The sequence below is a fragment of the Jatropha curcas genome, chromosome 6 (genome assembly GCF_041381405.1).
Source record: "Jatropha curcas cultivar XTBG-Jc1 chromosome 6, XTBG_Jcur_1.0, whole genome shotgun sequence".
NCBI lineage: Eukaryota > Viridiplantae > Streptophyta > Magnoliopsida > Malpighiales > Euphorbiaceae > Jatropha > Jatropha curcas.
The window spans coordinates 26499075-26520007 of record NC_143156.1 but is presented as its reverse complement, the minus strand read 5'-3'; the positions used below and the strand labels follow the sequence as shown (position 1 = coordinate 26520007).

At 31.7% G+C, this 20933-nt stretch overlaps 3 protein-coding genes across 3 annotated transcripts; all 3 read left to right on the top strand.

Moving 5' to 3' along the window:
* Positions 1 to 417: 417 nt before the first annotated feature.
* LOC105641138 (monocopper oxidase-like protein SKU5) lies at positions 418 to 4756 on the top strand. The gene is made up of 10 exons (XM_020682093.3): positions 418 to 576; positions 1105 to 1405; positions 1726 to 1996; positions 2160 to 2286; positions 2456 to 2816; positions 3197 to 3565; positions 3639 to 3717; positions 3792 to 3969; positions 4157 to 4259; positions 4404 to 4756. Exons 2-10 carry the CDS (start codon positions 1131 to 1133, stop codon positions 4456 to 4458), a joined length of 1818 nt encoding a protein of 605 aa, XP_020537752.1. The 5' UTR covers positions 418 to 576; positions 1105 to 1130; the 3' UTR covers positions 4459 to 4756.
* A 5412-nt stretch (positions 4757 to 10168) lies between these two features.
* Positions 10169 to 11676, top strand: LOC105641126 (C2H2-type zinc finger family protein). The gene has a single exon (XM_020682094.3). It carries the CDS (start codon positions 10369 to 10371, stop codon positions 11473 to 11475), a length of 1107 nt encoding a protein of 368 aa, XP_020537753.1. The 5' UTR covers positions 10169 to 10368; the 3' UTR covers positions 11476 to 11676.
* A 3541-nt stretch (positions 11677 to 15217) lies between these two features.
* Positions 15218 to 20494, top strand: TAP46 (2A phosphatase associated protein of 46 kD). The gene is made up of 9 exons (XM_012225606.4): positions 15218 to 15480; positions 15591 to 15713; positions 15848 to 15934; positions 16076 to 16180; positions 16297 to 16458; positions 18606 to 18641; positions 18739 to 18810; positions 19502 to 19782; positions 19887 to 20494. The coding sequence occupies exons 1-9, from the start codon at positions 15385 to 15387 to the stop codon at positions 20134 to 20136; spliced, it is 1212 nt and encodes a 403-aa protein (XP_012080996.1). The 5' UTR covers positions 15218 to 15384; the 3' UTR covers positions 20137 to 20494.
* Positions 20495 to 20933: the final 439 nt, after the last annotated feature.

Genomic DNA, 20933 nt, shown 5'->3' with positions numbered 1-20933 from the left:
GTTACTTGCTTTCCACTTTTTTTGTTTCGATTTGAGTTATTTATTTTTGTATATTTATTAGTTTTTCCTATTTTGTTTTAAAAATTATTATGGGATCTGTTCTTGTTGAAACTTGGAATCTACCTGCTCCTGAGTAGCTGGAGGTTAGTGACAATGATGCATGGAAATTCCTAGCAATGGGCGTTTCCGCGTTTCGGATGTGTCCGTACGTTTCAACCAATTTTAAAATACCTTATTTTAAATGTATTTTCCACGTAGTTAATAATAATAAATAAATTATGAATCCATTTAATCATGAAAGCTATTAATTAGGAGAGCAATTAATAAGCCCCTCCTTATATATTGGAGAGAAAATCTCTTAATTTTTAACTAATATTCAAATACTGTTTACGTATATAAAAGGAACTAACATGTTATTATGAGCTTTGCTTTTAACTTTTCTTCTTCAGATTTATAAGATTTTTGATTTTAGGGTTATTAGTTGAAAATTCTAAGAGATCAGACATCAAATCTAGGGCAACATCAAATTTAGGGCAAAGAGTGTTCTTTTTTTTTTTTTTCTTTTTTCTTTTCTAGGTATGCGTATGTCTTTTATTTTTTATATAATTTCCTAAAACTTAATTCTTTTATTTTGTTTTGTTGGCTGATTTGATTAGTACAAAAAAATTATTAAGCAAAACGTTCACTTTGATTAATCATGTTTAAGGTTGTGAGTTGCTTTGAAGGCAAACAGAAAACAACTTGTATAGTATTTTTTTTTTTTTATTGCATAAAATACTCAAAAACAATGTTTGATGTCAATAATTAATTATGTTAAGAAAAGGGTAGTTTCGTTGAAAATTAAAAATCGTATTGTCATTAACTATTTGTAATTTACTCTAAGTATGCTTCTTAACCCTAACGTCGTTGTGATGATTATATCAAGGCAAATTATGTTTTAATATTAATATATATATTATTAGCCTTGCTTAATCCAAATTAATATTTTCTTCCTTCTAGTTAAGGCTGTTTCTTCATTGTCATTACAATTTTTTATTTTTTATTTTGTATTTTCTTGAACCTTACAGTCTTATATTTAACTTGTGATATATTTCTTGATTGTAGTAATTGTTCTAACAACAAGAAGAAGAATGGTATTCTTTGCCAATAATCATCCTCCACCACCACCGCTGCAACTCTTTCTCTCCGTTCTCCTTCTTGCCGCCACCATAACCGCCGTGAATGGTGCTAATATTTTTTATGAGTGGAGGGTTGCAGTTGACACAAGCATCAAACCAGTATCAGTAGATCAACCTGTTATTACTATCAATGGAATGTTTCCTGGACCCCTTATTAATGCCACCACTAATGACATGATTAACGTCAATGTGTTCAATGATTTGGATGAGCCTCTCCTCTTCACATGGTATTTTTTAACCTTTATTTCTTATGGAGTGAACTGTATTTTTTTCCCTGAATTATAAGATTCATCTTTCATAAATTTAGGTGAATCTCACCTAATTGGAAGTCTAAAGTGCACTATTTTTAGCTGCATTGGCCGAGCACAGATCAGTCTCCATCCGCATAAGTAGGTGGAGACACCATGCTGTGCAAACCATAAATTTTTTATTAGAATTAAAGAACCAGGAAAAGTTTAATATTTTCGGAAATCTACCCAAAGACAGTAAACTTCCTGGTGTTTAAGACTCAGTTTAATTCGTTAATTCTTCGTGTTAATGGGTGCAGGAATGGGATACAACAGAGGCTAAACTCCTGGCAAGATGGAGTGACAGGAACAAACTGTCCAATTGAGCCCGGAAAGAATTGGACATACCAGTTTCAAGTTAAGGACCAAATTGGAAGCTTTTTCTATTTCCCTTCTCTCAATTTCCAGAAAGCTGGTGGAGGGTTTGGTCCTATTCGAGTTAACAATCGAATAGTCATTAATATCCCCTTTCCCAAACCTGAAGCAGAATATGATCTTCTCATTGGCGATTGGTATAATCTCAGTTTCAAGGTAAACAAGACAATGGGAAAAAAAAAAAAAAAAAAAAAAAAAAAAAAAAAAAAAAAAAAAAAAACAGAAATAAGACAATAAAAGTTCCTTAAATTGGTTTTTCTTTTTTTTTTTTTTTAGTTTTTTATTTTCAGTTATTCATTTTCATGTATAATTGTAACAGGATGTTAGGTCCATGATGTCAAAAAGCTCTGGCTATCATGTTCCTCCTGATAAAATGCTAATGAACGGAAAAGGCTCATTTAAAGACCCTTCTGCGAAATCCTATGAATCATTCACTTTTACGTCAGGTATTTTAACTAATATGTGTAAAAACCATTTGAGATTATAATTTTGGAATGGAGAGAGTAAATTTTTTAAAGGTACAACTCAAATAAATATTTTATTTCATTAATGGCAATTTTTGAAGTTATATTTGGGCCTCTCTCTAATAAAATAATTTATTTATATAATATGCAGGGAAGACATATAGGTTGAGGATATCCAATGTGGGGAGTGCATGGAGTTTCAATTTCAGGATTCAGCATCATAAAATGGTTCTTGTTGAAACTGAAGGATCATACACTAGTCAGATCCTAATAGACTCTCTGGATGTGCATGTTGGTCAATCGTACTCTGTTCTTGTCACAGCAAATCAAAACCCAGCTGATTATTATATTGTGGCAACTCCTAAAATGATTAAACCTGATGATATTAACAATGTTGCTGCTGTTGGAGTGCTTCATTATGATAATTCCACCAAAAATGCTACTGGGCCTCTTCCAAGTGGGCCTGACCCTTTTGATATTCCATTCTCCTTGAATCAAGCCAAGTCTATCAGGTATTTTTTTTTATTTTTTAATTAATAATAATTTTCATATAGTTCAATAATTTTCTTAAAAATTCTTCTATATATAAAAAAGAGAAATGTGAGAATGGGGTTATAAATGTGTCATTCAAACTTAATTTAATAAAGATATACTTAAGCTCAGCTCATTTATATTTTATAGTTTTTTAAAAAAAAAAAATTATTTTTTTTAAAGTTTGAATTGTCCTTATAGAATAAAAAGAATAGACTCGACTCATTAAATTTATTGAAAAGCCTTTCTTGAGCTAAGTGGTTTGACTCTTTCATAATCGTACTACGTGGCATTACTTGTTAAAAGTATTTCTATTAAGTATTGGATTAACTAATAAATTATGATTAATTCAACTATACAGGTGGAACCTGACTGCAGGAGCTGCTAGGCCCAACCCACAAGGAACCTTCAATGTGACCAATGTGACATTATCACAAACATTTATCCTGCATGGATCAGAAGCTAAAATTGCTGATAAACCCTTTTACACTGTCAATGATGTCTCTTACACTACACCAAATACCCCATTAAAGTTAGCTGATCAATTTGGGAATTCTTCTGATGTTTATCAACTGGATCAGTTTTCTACTAATTCAAGCAATGGAAGCCCTACACATGGTGTTTTTGTTGCAACAGGGGAACATAAAGGTTGGATAGAACTTGTTTTCACCAACGATTTTGATGTCATGGATTCTTGGCATTTGGATGGCTTTAGTTTCTTCGCAGTTGGGTAAGAGGAATCGGTCTCCCTTTTTAATAATTCTGATCAAATTAGTAAAAACTCATATTGTTAATTGATTCAGATATGAAATTGGAGAGTGGACACATCAGTCGCGCTATACGTATAATATTTATGATCCTGTAGTTCGTTCGACGATTCAGGTATTTTATAATTCTATGTTGTTGGTATATGTGAATATATTTGCTCACAAATATGTAAAAATTTTTAATGGCAGGTGTATCCTAAAGGATGGACTGCTGTATATGCATATCTTGACAATCCTGGAATGTGGAATTTGAGATCGCAAAATTTGAAAAATTGGTACTTAGGGCAAGAGCTCTACTTAAGAGTTTTTGATAGTGACCCCAATCCTGCCAAGGAAAGACCACCTCCAGATAACCTTCTTCTATGTGGTAAATGCCTTATTAATCTTTTTTTTTTTTTCATTTATTTATTTATTTGATATATCAAAACATAGTTAAAGACTACTTAGTTCAAAAATTATATATTTTATTTCTTACTTGTTAAATTATTGTTGTATTTTTGTTTTCTCTAATTTATATTTGGTAATAGTTAACATTGTAGTTTTTCTTCTAAAAGGAAAATACATCAGTTTAGCTCCACCACCCCCTGCACCAACTACTCCTACACCAACTGCTCCTGCTCTTCCAGCTTCTCATGCATCACATAGAAAAATATCATGGTAATTATAATATTTTGTATTTTTTATGCAATATTCCCATTTATTCATAAATCTTAAAAAATATATATTTATATTTTCCTATAATAGATGAAAATTTTTCAGTTAGCTAATAATTATTTTTATTTTTGGATTTGATATTTGCAGGTTTCACAGAACGATAGTGCTCATTGTTGCATTTTTCTACATTGGCAAGCTGTAGATGGTGAAGTGCTTCAAATTATTGACAAGGAAGTGGAATTGCAAAGGAACTTGTTGTGGCATTTTAAAGGAACTTAGAATTAATTTTATTAATATTTCTTGGAAGATATCCTTAGGCATATGGTCTCACAGTTAAGCTATTATGTGCATTATTTTATTACTAATTATCTAGGGAATGGTAAATTAAATTAGATTATTTTATATCTAATTTAGATTAGGGAAGAGTTATGTTGACCTCTCTCTATATATATATGGATTAATGGTAATTGTGAATGGAGTTTTACTGTTGGTGTTTAAAATGCTTTACTAGGCTAATTATATATATATATATATATGGAGTTCTATTTCCATATTTAAGTCTCGAGTCTGAGAAATTTAAAAATAAGGGACTCTTGATTATTTATCTAAACAAACGGTTAGATACTAAATTTTTTAGATGTTCATATACCAATTTTTTTTCTTTTTTAGTGTAAATTACTGGTATTTAGACTTTATTATCAAGGACCAGACTACATAATCCAGCTTGAGGTTTAGTCACAGTTAAGGTTCTTAGTCACAGCTAAGGTTCTTTGCTCCTTCCTGTAGGTGTGTTTAGTGAAATCGAATTCTATAACTTTTTCCACATGCCCGGCCTGCGTTGCCAACTGAGGCAGTAGGTATATTCTAATTTTTTTTATTGCCAGTATAAACCATCATTAATAACAAAACAAGTAATACAATTGTATGCAAGAGTTGACTAATTTAAAAAAAAAAAAAAGGAGGCTTGACAGATTAATTCCCTCACACATTCCTTTTCTGATGATTTAGGATTCTTTGATTGCTTAAATGCAAGAAAACATGTTCCATTTGAGTGGATCAGAAGCCATCTACACTTCATGGATGGCTTGTGAAGTACAAAAAGTATAGTATTTCTATACACACATATATATACCAGTATAAATTAATTAATTATACACTGGCATTGCTTACTTGCTAGCTAGCTAGCAATCTCTTCCAAGTTAGCCAGCTCTTTAATTTTTGTTGAAGCATGTTTTCATTTATTTATTATAACAGACACATGCAATAGCCAGGAATAATTGGTTTGTATGTGAACATCACTTCTGACAACTTTTTTTTTTTTTGTTATATAAAAAATTTAAAAAAAAATTAAAATTTCATATTTAGGTAATTAAAATATTTATCTTTTTATAAATAATTTGTGAAACTTAATAAATGATTATGTCATACTCATGTATTTATAATTCTGGTATAACTTTTAGGAGAGGCTTAAAAGATTATTAGATAATTAGGAGATCCTTTCCTTGGCTAAATCATTAGTTTCTTTGATTGGTTTGTTCATTATTGGAACCTTACGTGCAGCTCATAACCCATCTCAATATCCCTTCTTCACGCCAAGAACTTGCTCTCCTTAATCTATCCATTATCCATTTATATATATATATATGCGTGCGCCGGAATTACGATTACAAACTTCTTTTTTTATTAATTAAAATTTGATTAAAATTCAAAATTACGAGATTGGCATTTTAGTAGAATTCAAATTAAAGATCATTGAAATTTCATTTAGAACTTGTTACCAAACTTTTCTTTACAAAGTAAAGATTTCTAAGAAAAAAGGAAGAAAATTAAGAGAATGTCAAGTAAAATTGTGGTTTTATGGATTTTTATTATTATGGTATAGCACTTTGTACTTGTGACTAAGTTTTTATGATTATATAAAAGGCTGCTATCGTTGACTCCAAATTCTGTTGCTTGAAAGTAAAAAAAAAAAAAGGTGGAAGTTGATTTTATAATACAAATTGTAGTTTTTCTTTTCTTTTATAATGAGAAAAATTGAATTCTTTGTAATTTATAATAATTGGCTCAAGCGATAAGTTATATTTGAATTTCAATCCGAAATTAAATGTTTGATCTTGAAAAGCATTAATGAAAATAGATAATTACAAATCTCGAAACGAGAACAGTGTTATAAAATTTTCGTTCTAAAATATAGAATTGCATAACACAAACATGTAATGGGGTCAACAGCACATGAATTCAATGATTAGAAACAAATTATTTCCATAAAAAATGCAAAATCATGTACCTTTCACTGAGATACTTATCCAATTTTTAATATTTTATCCAAATTTGTATTATTTGGATAAATTTATTGAAATATATAATAAGTGATATTAGACTTGATGAGAAGCAAAAGCAAGCTAACATATACCTCACGTCTAACGTTGACCCATCAATTCTTGATTATTACTTACAGGTGTCAAATTCAATTTTTTTTTTTTTTTACAAGATTAGGGATTAAAATTGAAAATTTAGAGTCGCAGTTATTAGAATATTTTATTTGAATTTTAGAATCGTTGTTAAAAATACATGTAAAAAAATAATTCAATTTTCTACCAATTTTTAAAATAATATATACAACAATTTATGTTTAATAAAGTTAATTACATGGTAGCTGAATATAAAATTTTAATATAGTCAATTTTATTGGACATCTTGATAGGGCAATTTAAGTCAATGCAATACACATATTTGACTAAGTAAACTTGAGCCTCAAAATTTGATTTAATTTCAATTAAGTTTCATTAATTCACGGAAACCCAACACAATATGTTAGTTCAGATTCTCTAATTATAATTGAAAACTGAAATAAAATTTTTGACTAATCTTGAATTAAGTCTAAACTAAACTAAATTTAAATTGGCAATTTAATTAATTTTACATATTTAAAGGAAAATAGTAAATATTATAGAATTATATGTTTAAAATTATTATGCTTTTGTATAAAGTTAATGTGTCTGACAGTGATTTTCGCAAGTGTATAAAATCGCAACAAGTAATATAGAATGAGTAGAGTATCGTATTCACAGGGATTATATACCAAGTACCAAAATTATGTTAACCTATTATTATTTAAATGGCAATAAGATGAATTATTTTAAAAAGTTAAATTAAACAAATAAAAGAAAACAAAAAGAAATCAAGCAACAATATTTGACAAAAAGAAATCAAGAATTTAAAGCTACTAGGGATTTTGACTTCACTTCATTCTATCCAATTTATTTTATTAGTTTGATAATCAATTTTAATTGTTTAAGTAGGGGAAACAACCCTAAAATCACTAACAAGCTCTCCCGATGTATTATTAGCTATTTTAACCCAATCTAATTACCTATCTTCTAATAGCGCAATCAAACATGAATTAAATCATTAAGTTTTATGGTTTGTTTATAAATTCATAACCTAAGGTCATTAACTTGTGAAAACCCACATGAGTCAAACCATATAGCTTTCGCATCAAGTTATTATTCTCATGTAATTTATTACCCTATTCATATGAAAAACCTTTCTCCTGATAGTGATTAATGAAATAAATCAATCCAGGGGAGAAACTCTGTCTGGAAGCATTAAGTTCAATAATAAATTATATCATGAACAAGGAAAAACAAATCTAATATTATAAATTGGAGTCAAAATTAAGCTATATCAAATCCCTAGTATGAGAGTTTTAGTTCAACATAATAATTAAATAAAACTCAATTAAACTTGTAAATATTCTCATAATCAATATGAATATTGAAAATAGAACAAGAAAAGAGTTTAGAAATAAAAACTAGTTAATGATTAGCTTGGGTGGCTTCCTTGAATCTTGACACAAATCTTGAATACTTGAAATCTTGGAGAGAGAGAAAACAATAGAACAAAAGATGAAATATACAATGAATGGCTCCCTTGACTATGCTAGTCTCTCTATTTATATAGACTTTCTGGAATATCTTCGTGTTCGTTTAGGAAAGTGAATCTTTATTGAGTAAGAAATCTTTTAGAGATACGAAACTGTTTAGGCTTTGTTTTTCTTCCCAATTAGGACTCTCCTAGTGCCTAGATAGGAAATAAGCTGGTTTTCTATAAAAATCCTGCAAAATTCCTCAAGATCAAGCGAAATATGATTTAAGGAAGTTTTACACAAAAACATAAATAAAACAAAATAAAAACTAATTGAAGTAATTAAAAAATGCAAAAAATCTTAATAAAACTATATTAAAAATACTATAAAAATACCAACTATCAGTGTCAATTTATATATTTAGTCTATATAAGATTCGATAAAATTAAGAATGCACTAATTACAATTAAGAAGTCAAAGCTAATTGGAGACTCAACTAATTTATATTAAGTTGAAAAAAGAAAAGGATATTGATGAGAAAACCATGAAACATAATGAGAGTTGAGAGGTGATGCAATTATAAAGAGTGATTGAGTCGAGAAAAGTAAAGAAAGAGAAGAGAAGAGCAGCGCAGATTCCGTGGGTTCCAGCCTTGCACTCCAATCATGCTCTCTCTTATTTTTAGACATCCGTTCAGCCAAAGTAATGGCCTTTTCTCTCTCTCTCTCTCGGTACACATACTCTTCCTTCTCATGGCTCTCTCATTTCAGTCTTAATTACAAAAATTTCTTGAGTGGTTCATGTTAAATTATTTTATATTCTCTATTAATTTTTTAATATGTGCAATTTACTTTTTATATATGTAAAACAAAATATATTCCAATTTAAAGCATTTTATTTTGAGTTAATTAAATTAATATCACAGAGGAAAATATTTTCTATACTTAAACTTTGCTCGGCAACAGCTTTTTATGTAACTTTTAACTTTTGACTTACTCAAAATACTATTTCTATTATTTATAATATTTGGTGCTGTAGCATTTATATTAATATATAAAGTTTGAGAGAACAAATTATGAAATGTTATTTTCTTCAAAGAAAAGATACCCATATTTTTGTTTACAATCATAGTTGTTACTAGATATGATAAGGATCTGGACCCCTAACTTCGCCCTAAAAGCTAGCTCATAGGGGAAGGACTGAACTTAAAAGCTAGCTCATAGGGGAAGGACTGAACCCCCAGCCCCATAAGACCCGACTGCCTCGGTCAGCGTTCTGACGAACCTCATGAGACACCACCCTACGAAGCCAGAGCTCTGATACCAAATAATAAGGATCTGGACCCCTAACTTCGCTCCAAAAGCTAGCTTGTAGGGAAAAAACTGAACCCAACCTTATACACTAGCCCAGGATATACTCCACGGGCAATGTGGGACGCATCAAGATACTCATGCATGCTCCTTTATTCATTCAATACTCCCATTTTATCACCACCATTCATTAGGTAGCCAAGGGAACATGTTTCTGCACGTTCTTTTGATATTAAATTCCTTTCTTCAATCAGATTATTTACACTTACCAACTAGACTAATTTCATTGGATAACTTTCTTAAATAATAATATTTACAATAAAAAATTTAAAGTGGTAATTAAATTTATGCCTAACACTAGTAGTATGTAGCAAAATGCAAGCTAAGAAAGGGAGTAGAGGTGAGGAATAATTAATTTAATTACTCATTTACTAGCCAAAGAAAAACAATGGTGGATGTTTGTTACTATTTGTTGCTTATTGGTATGGTTAAAGTTGTGCGTTGGCAAAGTGTGAGAAAGAGAGTGTGAAACGGACTTAAGATTAACAAACTCCGTTTTCACACTCTCTTGTCTCTAAATTTATCAAATTTTCAGTTACATTTTGTTCGTTTTAAGCGTGTTGTTTGTATTTCATCATATGGTTTTCTCTTCTATTTCTCTTAATTATAATTAATTTCCAACTCTAATTAATCCTATATATGTTAATTATATATCTTTAGCTACACTAATTCACACACTTAATTACTTTTGACTCTACAAAACTGTCACCCCAAATATAATATATATATATACATTCCTTTCATACCCTTTTCTTATTTATATACAACACCACTCTTCATCTCCCTTTGCTTCCTCCTACACCCCACCAATATTTTCTCCCCTTCTTCTCTTCTCTTTCTTCCCTTTTTCTTTTATTTTTAGGTGGTGTAGGAAATGGAAGCTCAAGAGGAAGTCATCGAGGTCGCGACCACCATCAAAGGAAAGCGAACCAAGCGGCAAAGGGTACAATCGCCGATTCCTTTTGGTAATTTGACTGCTAATTCGTCGAGCGGAGATGGAGATGGAGACGGAGACGGAGATGGAGATAGAGACAGAGACGGAGATATAGACGTGGACACAGACGGAGATACTAATATCAAGAATTGTACCAACTTGTCACCTGCTAGTTCTGAAGAATTTCAAGAAAGCACACAAGAAGAAGAAGACATGGCTAATTGTCTTATCCTTCTCGCTCAAGGTCATAATACCAACAATAATAATAATATTAACAATATTACTGTTAATAATCATTTCAAATACTCGTCGTCGCCAAAGCAAGATTACTATGACAATGATGCCGGAGTATACAGCCCTAATTCCACCACCACCACCACCAAATTCAGCAGTAGGAAATTCTTGGAAACTGGGTCCCCGGGTTCCGGCAAGGCCGGATACTATGTTTATGAGTGCAAGACTTGTAACCGGACATTTCCATCATTTCAAGCATTAGGAGGGCATAGGGCAAGTCACAAGAAGCCAAAGCTAAATATTGAAGAGAAGAAACAGTTTACATTATCATCTGATGAAGAAGAAGGTCACTTGAATAGTTCTTCTCTTTCGCTACAATTAAGCAGTAATCATAATCACAGAGGTGTTATTTATAGCAGTAGCAGCAGCAATAATAATCATCATAACAAGAACAAGATTCATGAGTGTTCTATTTGTGGAGCGGAGTTCACCTCTGGTCAAGCCTTAGGCGGCCATATGCGGCGGCACCGGGCACCTATAACGGCGGCCGGAAGTAATAATAAGGGCGGAGGCTTGTCATTAACAACAAGAATGGCAATGGAATCTGAACAACAGCAAGTCAAGAAAGCAAGAAACCTAATTTCTTTGGATTTGGATCTAAATCTTCCTGCCCCAGATGAGGAAAAGTTGCCCTTTGCTTCGAAGCAACAAAAACAACCACCACAACAACAAAAGCAACAGCAAGAAGAGCAACAAAAACCAAAACCACCTCTTGTCTTCTCCGGCCCGGCTTTGGTGGATTGTCATTACTAAAGAAGGTCATAATTCTTCTTTTTTGTTTGATTTTGTTTTTTTGTAAAACACATATTTTTGTTTATATTTAATTATATTTGTTCCTTACATTACTTGCTCTCAAACACTGACCATTTAATTGTTTTCTTTGTCAATGTTAATTAATTCTCTTTGTACAATTCAAAGAATTAATTGTAAGATGATTCTTTTTATTTTTTATTATCTTACAATCGACTATTATCAAGATGTTCTATATTTAAGAAATAGTTGAATTTTATTTTTTCTTCCTTGTGTTTATCCAAAATTAAATTTTTATCCAATTTTATATGCATATATCACGAGACTAGACCTGGAAATGCTTATTCAAGCAACGTTATAAGGTAAATATTCAATTACTAGATTAATTGATCACCTAAATCATGATTTTTTGCTGGTAAAAGCTAGTTAATTACTTGCAGTTATTTCAATTTATCAAAAAGACTTTTTTTTTTTTCTCCTTTTTCTCTAGCTAGTTCATGAAAAGTTCATGATGGGCATCTTTTTTCGCTCTTTATCATTGATTTTTATTCTTTTATTCTTTTTTGTAAGTGAGAGAGAATGTGTTACACAACAGAAAGAGAGAGACAGTGTGTGTTTGGCTTGTGTTAGTCACCGCTGTGGCTTAGGTTGTTCCATTGTTTAATGTACAAGAATACCTGTTTCTCTGTCTCTGTCTATCTCTTACACATATGTTTTGGGGACAAGAATAGAATAAAAGAAGAAGAAAAGCTGGTAAGTAACTGCACTTCCCATATGAATCATCTTCCTTGTTCCTTTTTTTATCTTAAAATAACTAATTGCTTTTTTAAAAAAGGTTGCCACTTAAGCTATTTTTGTTCTTTTCTTGGCTTGTTCCATCTCTCTCTTGTTTGTTATACGCTACCCTACTCAATCAACCTAATCACTAATCAGTATTGCAATCATTCTCTGCTTCATTCCCCACACAACTTAACATGCACATACAATCACAACCTGATTCTAAAATCTCATATTGCTCCCTCTATGCTATTAATATTAGATTCATGAGTTACATTTACCAGCTATTGTATTCAAGGGTAAGCATTTGGTTCAACCCAACTATTCTAACTGAAAAAAAAATCCAATTTTTTAAAAATACAGAAATTGAATCAAAATAATCTAGTTTTACTCATAAAAAAGTAAATAAAAAAATAAAAAAAAAACAAATCAATTTTCAACATTTCAATTATAATTTTTAATTTTTAATTTTCAAACATTATTAATTACTATGTTTGTTAAATATCCTAAACACCAATTAGTGACTCTTTAAAACAATAATTCTATATATCCATATAAATAAATAAATAAATACTTGTTGGCCTAAGAAATTTGAACCAGAATTTCTTTGTTTGGCTTGAGTCAGTGATTAATAACAATCACATAAACCAATGGCTAGGTTTGATTTGGTTGGATAGCAAATTAGATATTATCATAAAACAAGATGACTAATTAATCTAAATTATGAAATTTTTTAAAAAGCATTATTAGCTGTTCTTAAGTAAGGGTAGCTGTCTGTCTACCTCATTTTTGGGTAATTTGTGCCAAATTAGAGAACTAGGTCAATTTCTGAGTTGCACATGAGGGAAGTGCAAGTTGTACACTAGTGTATTATGGGAGCTATTTTATATATTTATATATATATGGTCATTTTTTTTTTTTAATTTAATGGATGGGTGTATGCTCTAGCTAGGTTATGCTAAGATGGGTTTGTTAAGACCAAAGCCATTATTGAGGAAGTCTAAATATGCAAATGGAAGTCAACTCTTTTAGTCATTTGTTCATTATGTAATATTAATATATTCTTTTTTGGTTTTAAACTATTCGGTACTTGAAATCTATTTATTTAACTAAATTAAATACGCGCCACGAAAAGGATAAATGACTCACTTTTAACTTTTAAGTATTTAAAGAGACTTCATAGTGAAAATTCAAACTCGAAATATCTTAATAAAGGAGAAAGCATTTATACCATCTCATTTCATCTACAAGGGTTATGCAATATTAATATTCGTACAATATAAAGACAATAAATTTTATAAAATTGTAATTCAATTAATTGATTATTTGCATAATAAAACTACATGTTATCGCAATTAGGAGTAAGGAAACAATCGATTTGTTTCAAAATAGAACCAAATTGAAGTTTAGACAAATAAATTAAATTTACAGTGAGAAAAATCGGATCAAACTAAAATTACTATAATTAAATTGAACTAATCAATGTGGTCAACTTAAGCCTAATCAATGTGATTTTATAAAACCGAACTAAATTTATAGCAAAAATATTTGATTTGCCTATGCAAATCTTGAACCCATGATCTCATTATTACCACGACGCTTTAACCGACTAAGCTAATAACAAATCCAATGCAATTTTAGTACATCCTTAATGGCTGAGACAGTGGAATAATAAAATAGATTGATAATTTGGTTGCATGAAGTATTGGCTTATTGTCATTTCTTCAATGAATGGCTGGTTCCTGAAAATGATTAGTTCTGAAAAATACGAACAATAAAAAAAGTAATTTGTTGAAGAAAGAAATTAGAAGAAAAATGACTTATTTTCATTTTTCAATATTTATATCTTTAAATTTGCTTGAATTTTTATAATTTATCAATATATATTTTTTTTGCAGTCTCATTTATCATTGACATACATAAGAATTTTATTATTTGAAGGAACTTTATTTTTTCAGAAAATAAAAACGAGGTGTCGATTGCACATTTTTTATAGTCATTGGGCCCATAAAAAACGGACCTCTTCAGGCAGTAGACCACCTTCCCATCCCATCAGCACTCTTTAACTTAAGTAGGAAAAGTCCATTCCAAGCAGTAAAAGGGGAAGGGGAAGGAACGATTGATAATTGGGATTAAGGACTTTGTTGTCCATTTTGGATGGCTCCTGAGTTATGGGCAAATCCAAGCCCAAGCCCAAGCCCAAGCCCAACAGCAAAGAAAATCTTTATGCAAAAATTATATATATCGAGTTTTTATAAAAATTAAAATGTCATTTAATTATAGATCATCAGAAGATTTTTGAGATTCAGTATAAATAATTTTATAAAATTAAAAATAAATGTATAAGTAATATTTTTGAGGTTACAACTATCAAATATAAATTTGAACATCCTCTAGAAATATGTGCTATTATTGTATATACATTTTCAAACGAGTTTCATATAATTTAATGTGTTTTTCTCATTTATTAGTTAAATGGTATGATTTAAGTAGGAAAAGAAAAAATAACTTAGTTTAATTTTTTCCAAAGATTTTATGCAAATGGGAAAATGTTTAGAGGATTCTTTATTATTATTATTTTTAAATAAAAAATCAACACATCACTATAAGGTTTGAATTAATATAGTAACACTCAAGTTTTAATTTGCCAAATTTTTAATTTTTAATTTTTTTTAAACATTAGTCCAATGAATTAATATAATTTTTTTCCAAAAATTTTTTTCTTACAAAATTAATTTTCCATAAAAATGTCAAATTCTCGTGATCAAACTAGAAAAAGTCAAACGAAATCCAACAACATCAAATATTTATAGCTTTACTAGGAATTTCTTTAGAATTTATGATAAGAACATACTCCTATTTTGTAGTTGACGTGGCAAGTTTTTGGTGGAGATTGCATGATAAGCATCACAGGATGTCCGCAGCTAGAACTAATCTCCACCATATAAATAATACGCTCTCTCCTTCTAACAGCTTCTTCTTCATCCGAGCTGCATAATAGTCAGTTGCTAAATTCCAATTACACCATTCCATCGAAACTCAAATCCCGGAATTCGAATTCTCCGCAAATTATACGGAAATTATTGAATAATTGTTGAATTTTAGATTTATCTAGGGTTTTTGATAGGCTCAACAATGGGTGAATTGAAAATGGAGGACATGCCTCTTCCAGCTCTGTTCGAGAAAGCTAGGAAGATTCACCTAACCGCTACAGAGTCCGGTGCTGATCAGGTAAACTATATCCCACGTTTAGTTAAGATGGTCATTCATCTTCCTTTTTATTCTATTTGTTATATATACAATAAATCCTGATCTGGTTCTGCTTTTGGGGGTTTAATTAGGACACGATACGGAAAGGATGCGAAGCACTTGAGAAATGTGAGGAAATGATAAGTAAGCTTGGGTTGTTCTCAGCAAATGAAACCAAAGATGATATTAGCACTACAAATCTTAAATATATTCTGGTTTGCTTCTCTTCTTCTTTTCTTTGGAAAATTTTTAATTTTAGGGTTTTGTGGGTTAATTTGAAATATTGAACATTTTAATGGGTGTAGTAGTTATTAATGGTTTGATGACAGCTACTGATCCTTCCTTGCAGGTTCCATATTACCTTGCTGAGCTTATGGAAAAAGTCGTACAGGATGATAGGATACAAATTCTTAAGGCTTCCCAATCAAAGTTAAAGGTGCATGTCTTTCAGTTCTCGAAGTATATAGTGCCAAGCTTAATTTTTCGATATTGCTGAACTTTTTGATATATGTTATTATTGGGTTTGCTCTAAAGTTTTTGTTATAATATCAATTACTGAAAGGAAAACATGTTCTAGGAATTTCTTTCTTTTTGCGAGTCAATGGAACTTGTACCAGAAGAAGAGTTGCTGGCTTCTTCTCAAGGGGGTTCAAATACTTTTGCAGAAAGAAGGGCCCAAAAGGTAGCATTAGTTTCCTTTTTGTGTGCATGCATGTGTATGTTAAGGTCGTGCTGGACAATAATCTTGTTGAATATCGAGCATCTTTTGTAATATATGGCTTCTATTTCACTGTATAGATTGCTCGGTTCAATCGCCAAAGGGCTGCTCAGGCAAAGCTGCTGGAAATAAAAGAACGGAAAGAGCGTCGTGGTCGTTCAAGTAGGGCAACTGCCTTGTCAACTCCAGTTGAGGCCGGAGAAGAAGATGTGTTGGACGATGATGGAGAAGAAGAGCGGGAGGTTAGTTGTTATCTATATAGTAATTATGAGACTTAAGTGCTGCAATGATATTGATATAAAGATCGTTTTTATTTTTTTTTCTTCAATTTTTTACGCTAGCATGTGCAATTCCTTTATATACTCAATTTGCTAAACTCCATAATATTATTTTTTCTTCTTGTTTTAGTTGTCTTTTCTTTTTTTCTTTTAAAGATCAAACTGCAAATGATGCATAATAATTTCTTCATTGCCTATCTCCAAGCCCTGGACAATCCCCTCTTTTAGCTCTCTGTTTACTGTCTTATGGGAAAAAAATTAATGAGAGAAAATGGTTCACTTTTTCAATCTAGGATGAAAACATTCCTTCCCATGATTAGATTGTGGAAGCTCTGATTGCTCCACTATAAGAAAGTTCATTTAAGAATAAACTGTTCCCTATTTCCTATGTGCTTATTTTTCAATTCCATTAGCCACCAAACACATCTAAAAAATCTACAATGTGAGCACTTTTTTTAGGGGAACGGTGAGCACTTTGAGAACAGGACATATATCCTCCAAGACACAAAGCTATGATGAACAGAAACTTCTAGCCATGGGCATTTCCGCGTGTCTGTTCCCCTGTATAAAAGACCGTTTTTCCATGTAAAATTATATTTTAAATGTCATTTCCCCATACTCCTCGTTTCTGTTTCCATACAACATAGACACAAAGAAAAGGGTGCGAAAACTGATTTATTTAGTTGTACAATCACAAGGCTTTCCCCTGAATCTTCGCCATCTCGACCTCTCCCTAGTTCACTTGCTGTAGCTTGTTCCTTTTGGAAAATAGGAGAAAAAGCTTCCTAACAGACCCCTTAGGAAGGGGCAATTCAGCCTGAGTGTATGCTTCTCAATGACATAAATCCATGAGTTTATGGAGGTGTATTGTGAAGTTCAATATGGAGCTACCAGTGTAAATAAGTCAAGCTACTTGTGTGCTACATGGATTCCTCCACTTGCAAAATATTTGAATTTGACTCAATTTCAATCATATCATTTGATCTTGAGTATTTTGAGACTTTGAGTTGTGAGTTAAACCAACTTGAGTATAAGAGTGACTCACGAACCTGACTGAGTATTCAAGTTTTATATTTTAAATATAATTTGTGTTATATGTAGTATTTAAACCTGTGGTCACTTAAGCTTATTCGAACTTTAATTTGAGATCAAGAAACAGTTTTATCTATAGTTGGAATGGTAATTCAGTTGACAGTGAGTAATTCCGAATAACCCATACAATAAAGCTTGGCATGAAAAATAAAGCTTAATCAAGCTTAAGTTGAGTTTTGAGCTGCAAGTAATTGACTTGACCTCAAGCTTGAGTGATATACTATATTGAGTCAACACAGCTTGATTACGCCTATAGTTCCTTGAACAGATACTCCATTCATGCTTCTTTGAGACATTAAATAGGAATTGGTGAACCTCAATTTTGTCCCACCCTTGCCTACCCTCTCCAATTCAGGTTTTAGCTATTTCTTAACAATGTCTGTGAGATTGTTGGTGTCGCTTCTTTCTATCCCTATTTTGACTATTGTTTGTCCAGCCTTTTAGAAATGTTAATTTAGTATGCATAATGTGAGTGGACCTTGTCTCTACTCAAGCCATTGCAGGCAATCCTGCTTGACTTACTTTTCTGCTTAAGTCTGTAAGTATGATGCAAGTTTTTTGGCATAAACTAGGTTTTGATGGATGCAGTCTTGGACCGTCAAGTAAAATTTCTTTGTGCCCATGATTTCATTACTTGCTTTGTAATTGCCCTTGGTTCTAAAAAATGATGTAAACCTTTTTTTTTTATCATTATTCTTCACTTCTGATGCACGCAAGTGTGATTTAAAGAAAAAGCATTTTCCTCCATTTCTTACTTTTGTCATGCTGATAAAATGATTTTCGGTTTACATTGAGATGGTTTAGCACAATCTATTTCTTTGTGTAACAGAGTAGTCTGATTTCAAGTTGTTTGAAATAATCTGTGCTATGTGCTGAAACATCAAAAGCTGGATATTGAATATTTTGGTAGATCTATGTAATAAATGACGCGTTAACTTTCTCACAAGCCAATGTCTAATTCTGTAACTTGTTTCTTAAAAACGTTAGTCTTGCTTAAATCACCGTACTCCTTTTTACAGGCTTGGCTTACCACCATCTCACTGGCAATCTGTAAGGTTTGTTTTACATTTCCTCATAATCTGTTTTATACAAGTTCTCTAAACCTGTCAATGCATACTGACACCGCTATTTTGCCATGTGACCATGCTACAGGCATTCGATCTGCTTGAAATGTTAAAGAAGGAAGATGAAATGCTTTCTGCTGTAAAGGAAAGACAACTGAAGGTATTTTTCTACTTGATGGCTTGTGGAATCTAAACGATATATTGATGATGTAGGACCATTTCTGGATGTTCCAACTGATGTTTCATGGTGAGAAAATATCCAGTAATTGACGGATTTGGAGTTCAAATTTAGAGAAGCAACTGACTTTTAGAATATGAGCTTGAATTAAGATAATTAGAATGATAAAGAAAGAGTTGAAGAATGTTTAGGAAGCTGTGAGCAGTAAGTCGAGGGACTGTAGCAGCAGCAGAGAGAAAGAAGAGAAAACTGTGCATGCTGGCCTTGCAAACAAAATCATAATATTCAAAGTTCATTGTCAAAAACCTAACGAAAATAAATAACTTGTTTATTGTAGAGGTTTTTTTGTTTTTAATTTTTTTTATGCAAACTGCAGTGATTATGAATCATCATCAGGTCGTCATTGTTCTATGAAGTTCACACCTTCGGTTGAAAATTATTCTCTAGTTCTGTCGTATCTGGCATTGAGGTTTCTCTGATGTCAACTTAACAGGGTCAAAGCTAGAATTCCTTTTAAGCATTATAGCATCTGTTTTCATCATGGTTTTGCATCATTCCTAATTAGTTAATTACACTGTCGCTGTCTAGTTTTGTCTCTATTTGATTCAACTGCTCCATGTTCATCAGTTCATCATGTCACTATCTAGTATTTAATATGTGTTCTGCTTTTCAGGAAGGGGACAAGGATTTTTCTCAAGCTATACTTGATGAACGAATGAAGAAAGCAGAAGATTGGCATCGCAATGCTGCTGTTCGAGCTCAATATACCAAGCCAGCACCACCTATCACATGTGCTACTTTTGCTCAAGATGTTCTAGAAGGGAGAGCAAATGTCTCACAGGCACATGATCACAAGCACCAGCCGATGATATTTGGACCAGCAAGTCTTATTGGTGGAAGTCTAACAAGTGAGAGGGAAAGGATGGCAGCACAAGTCTTCCAACCTAGTTACAGGTATATTTTCCTTGCCTCATTATTAAATGTTTAATATCCACTGAGATGTGTGCTTCCTATTTATTTTCTTAATTTTGATCTGCTTTGGTGCTATTCCATGGAAGGTTGCCAACCATGAGTATAGAAGAAGCAGGATTAAAGGAAATGGAGATTATGAATAAATGGCAAGAGAGAAATGCAAAACTCATGGCAGAAGCCAACTCTGCATGGTACAAGGATGATCAGAAGTTAAAACCAAGCGAGGAAGATGATGAAGATGATGATGCTGCTGTAGAAAAGGCAAGGGCATGGGATGACTGGAAAGATGACCATCCTCGAGGTGCTGGCAATAAGAAGCTCACTCCATGTGGTTAATGTGGCAGGGTTGTTTTGTCTCGCAGTTGTATTCTCCAAACAGGGTTGGGACTCTATTTTTTGTTTTTGCTAGCATTCTTTTAAATTCTCTCTTCATGGATATTATTTCTACAAAATTTTGGTTCAGTGTCCTCTTTTCTAGTGTTTTTGTTGTGTTATATTTAGGAAGTTGATCGTGCACATATTGTTGCATATACACAAGATTTCAACTGTTAGATTAGCACTGTTCATTGGATACAATGTTCAATATCTATTTGCATACACTAGGACGTGTGTGGAACCATTTCTGTATAATATTTTTATATCTATAGTTTGCCGAAACTTGACATGGGTCCAACGGGCTTTGGCGGTTCTGATATGTATGGCTTTTGTCTCTACTTAGCACTTAAATGCTTGCTTGGTGAATGAATAGTAAGTATTGTTGTGATTTTGGACCTGAGACCAAACATTTGGAGCTTGTTCGTGCATTCCAATGTTATTTACTAGCAAATAGTTTTAGGATGATTGAGGTTTAAGGACTGCTGCAAGAGAAGGTAGATGAGGGTTTCCTTGTATATGGCATTTTCCTTTTTGACTTTTATTTTTTAAATTAATTTTGGTTGATTAACAGTCGAAATAAGAAAATATTAATGGAAAAGATAATATGGTATGACAAAATTTAAACAACCATAGAACTAAATTTCTAAAAATAAGGTCTGACTTGCGTATCTAGGAGGAATTAAATAGTAATCACCTTATATAAAATTGCAAGGTAAAAATATATCGAAGAATTTATCCCTCCTTTTGTTGTTAGAATT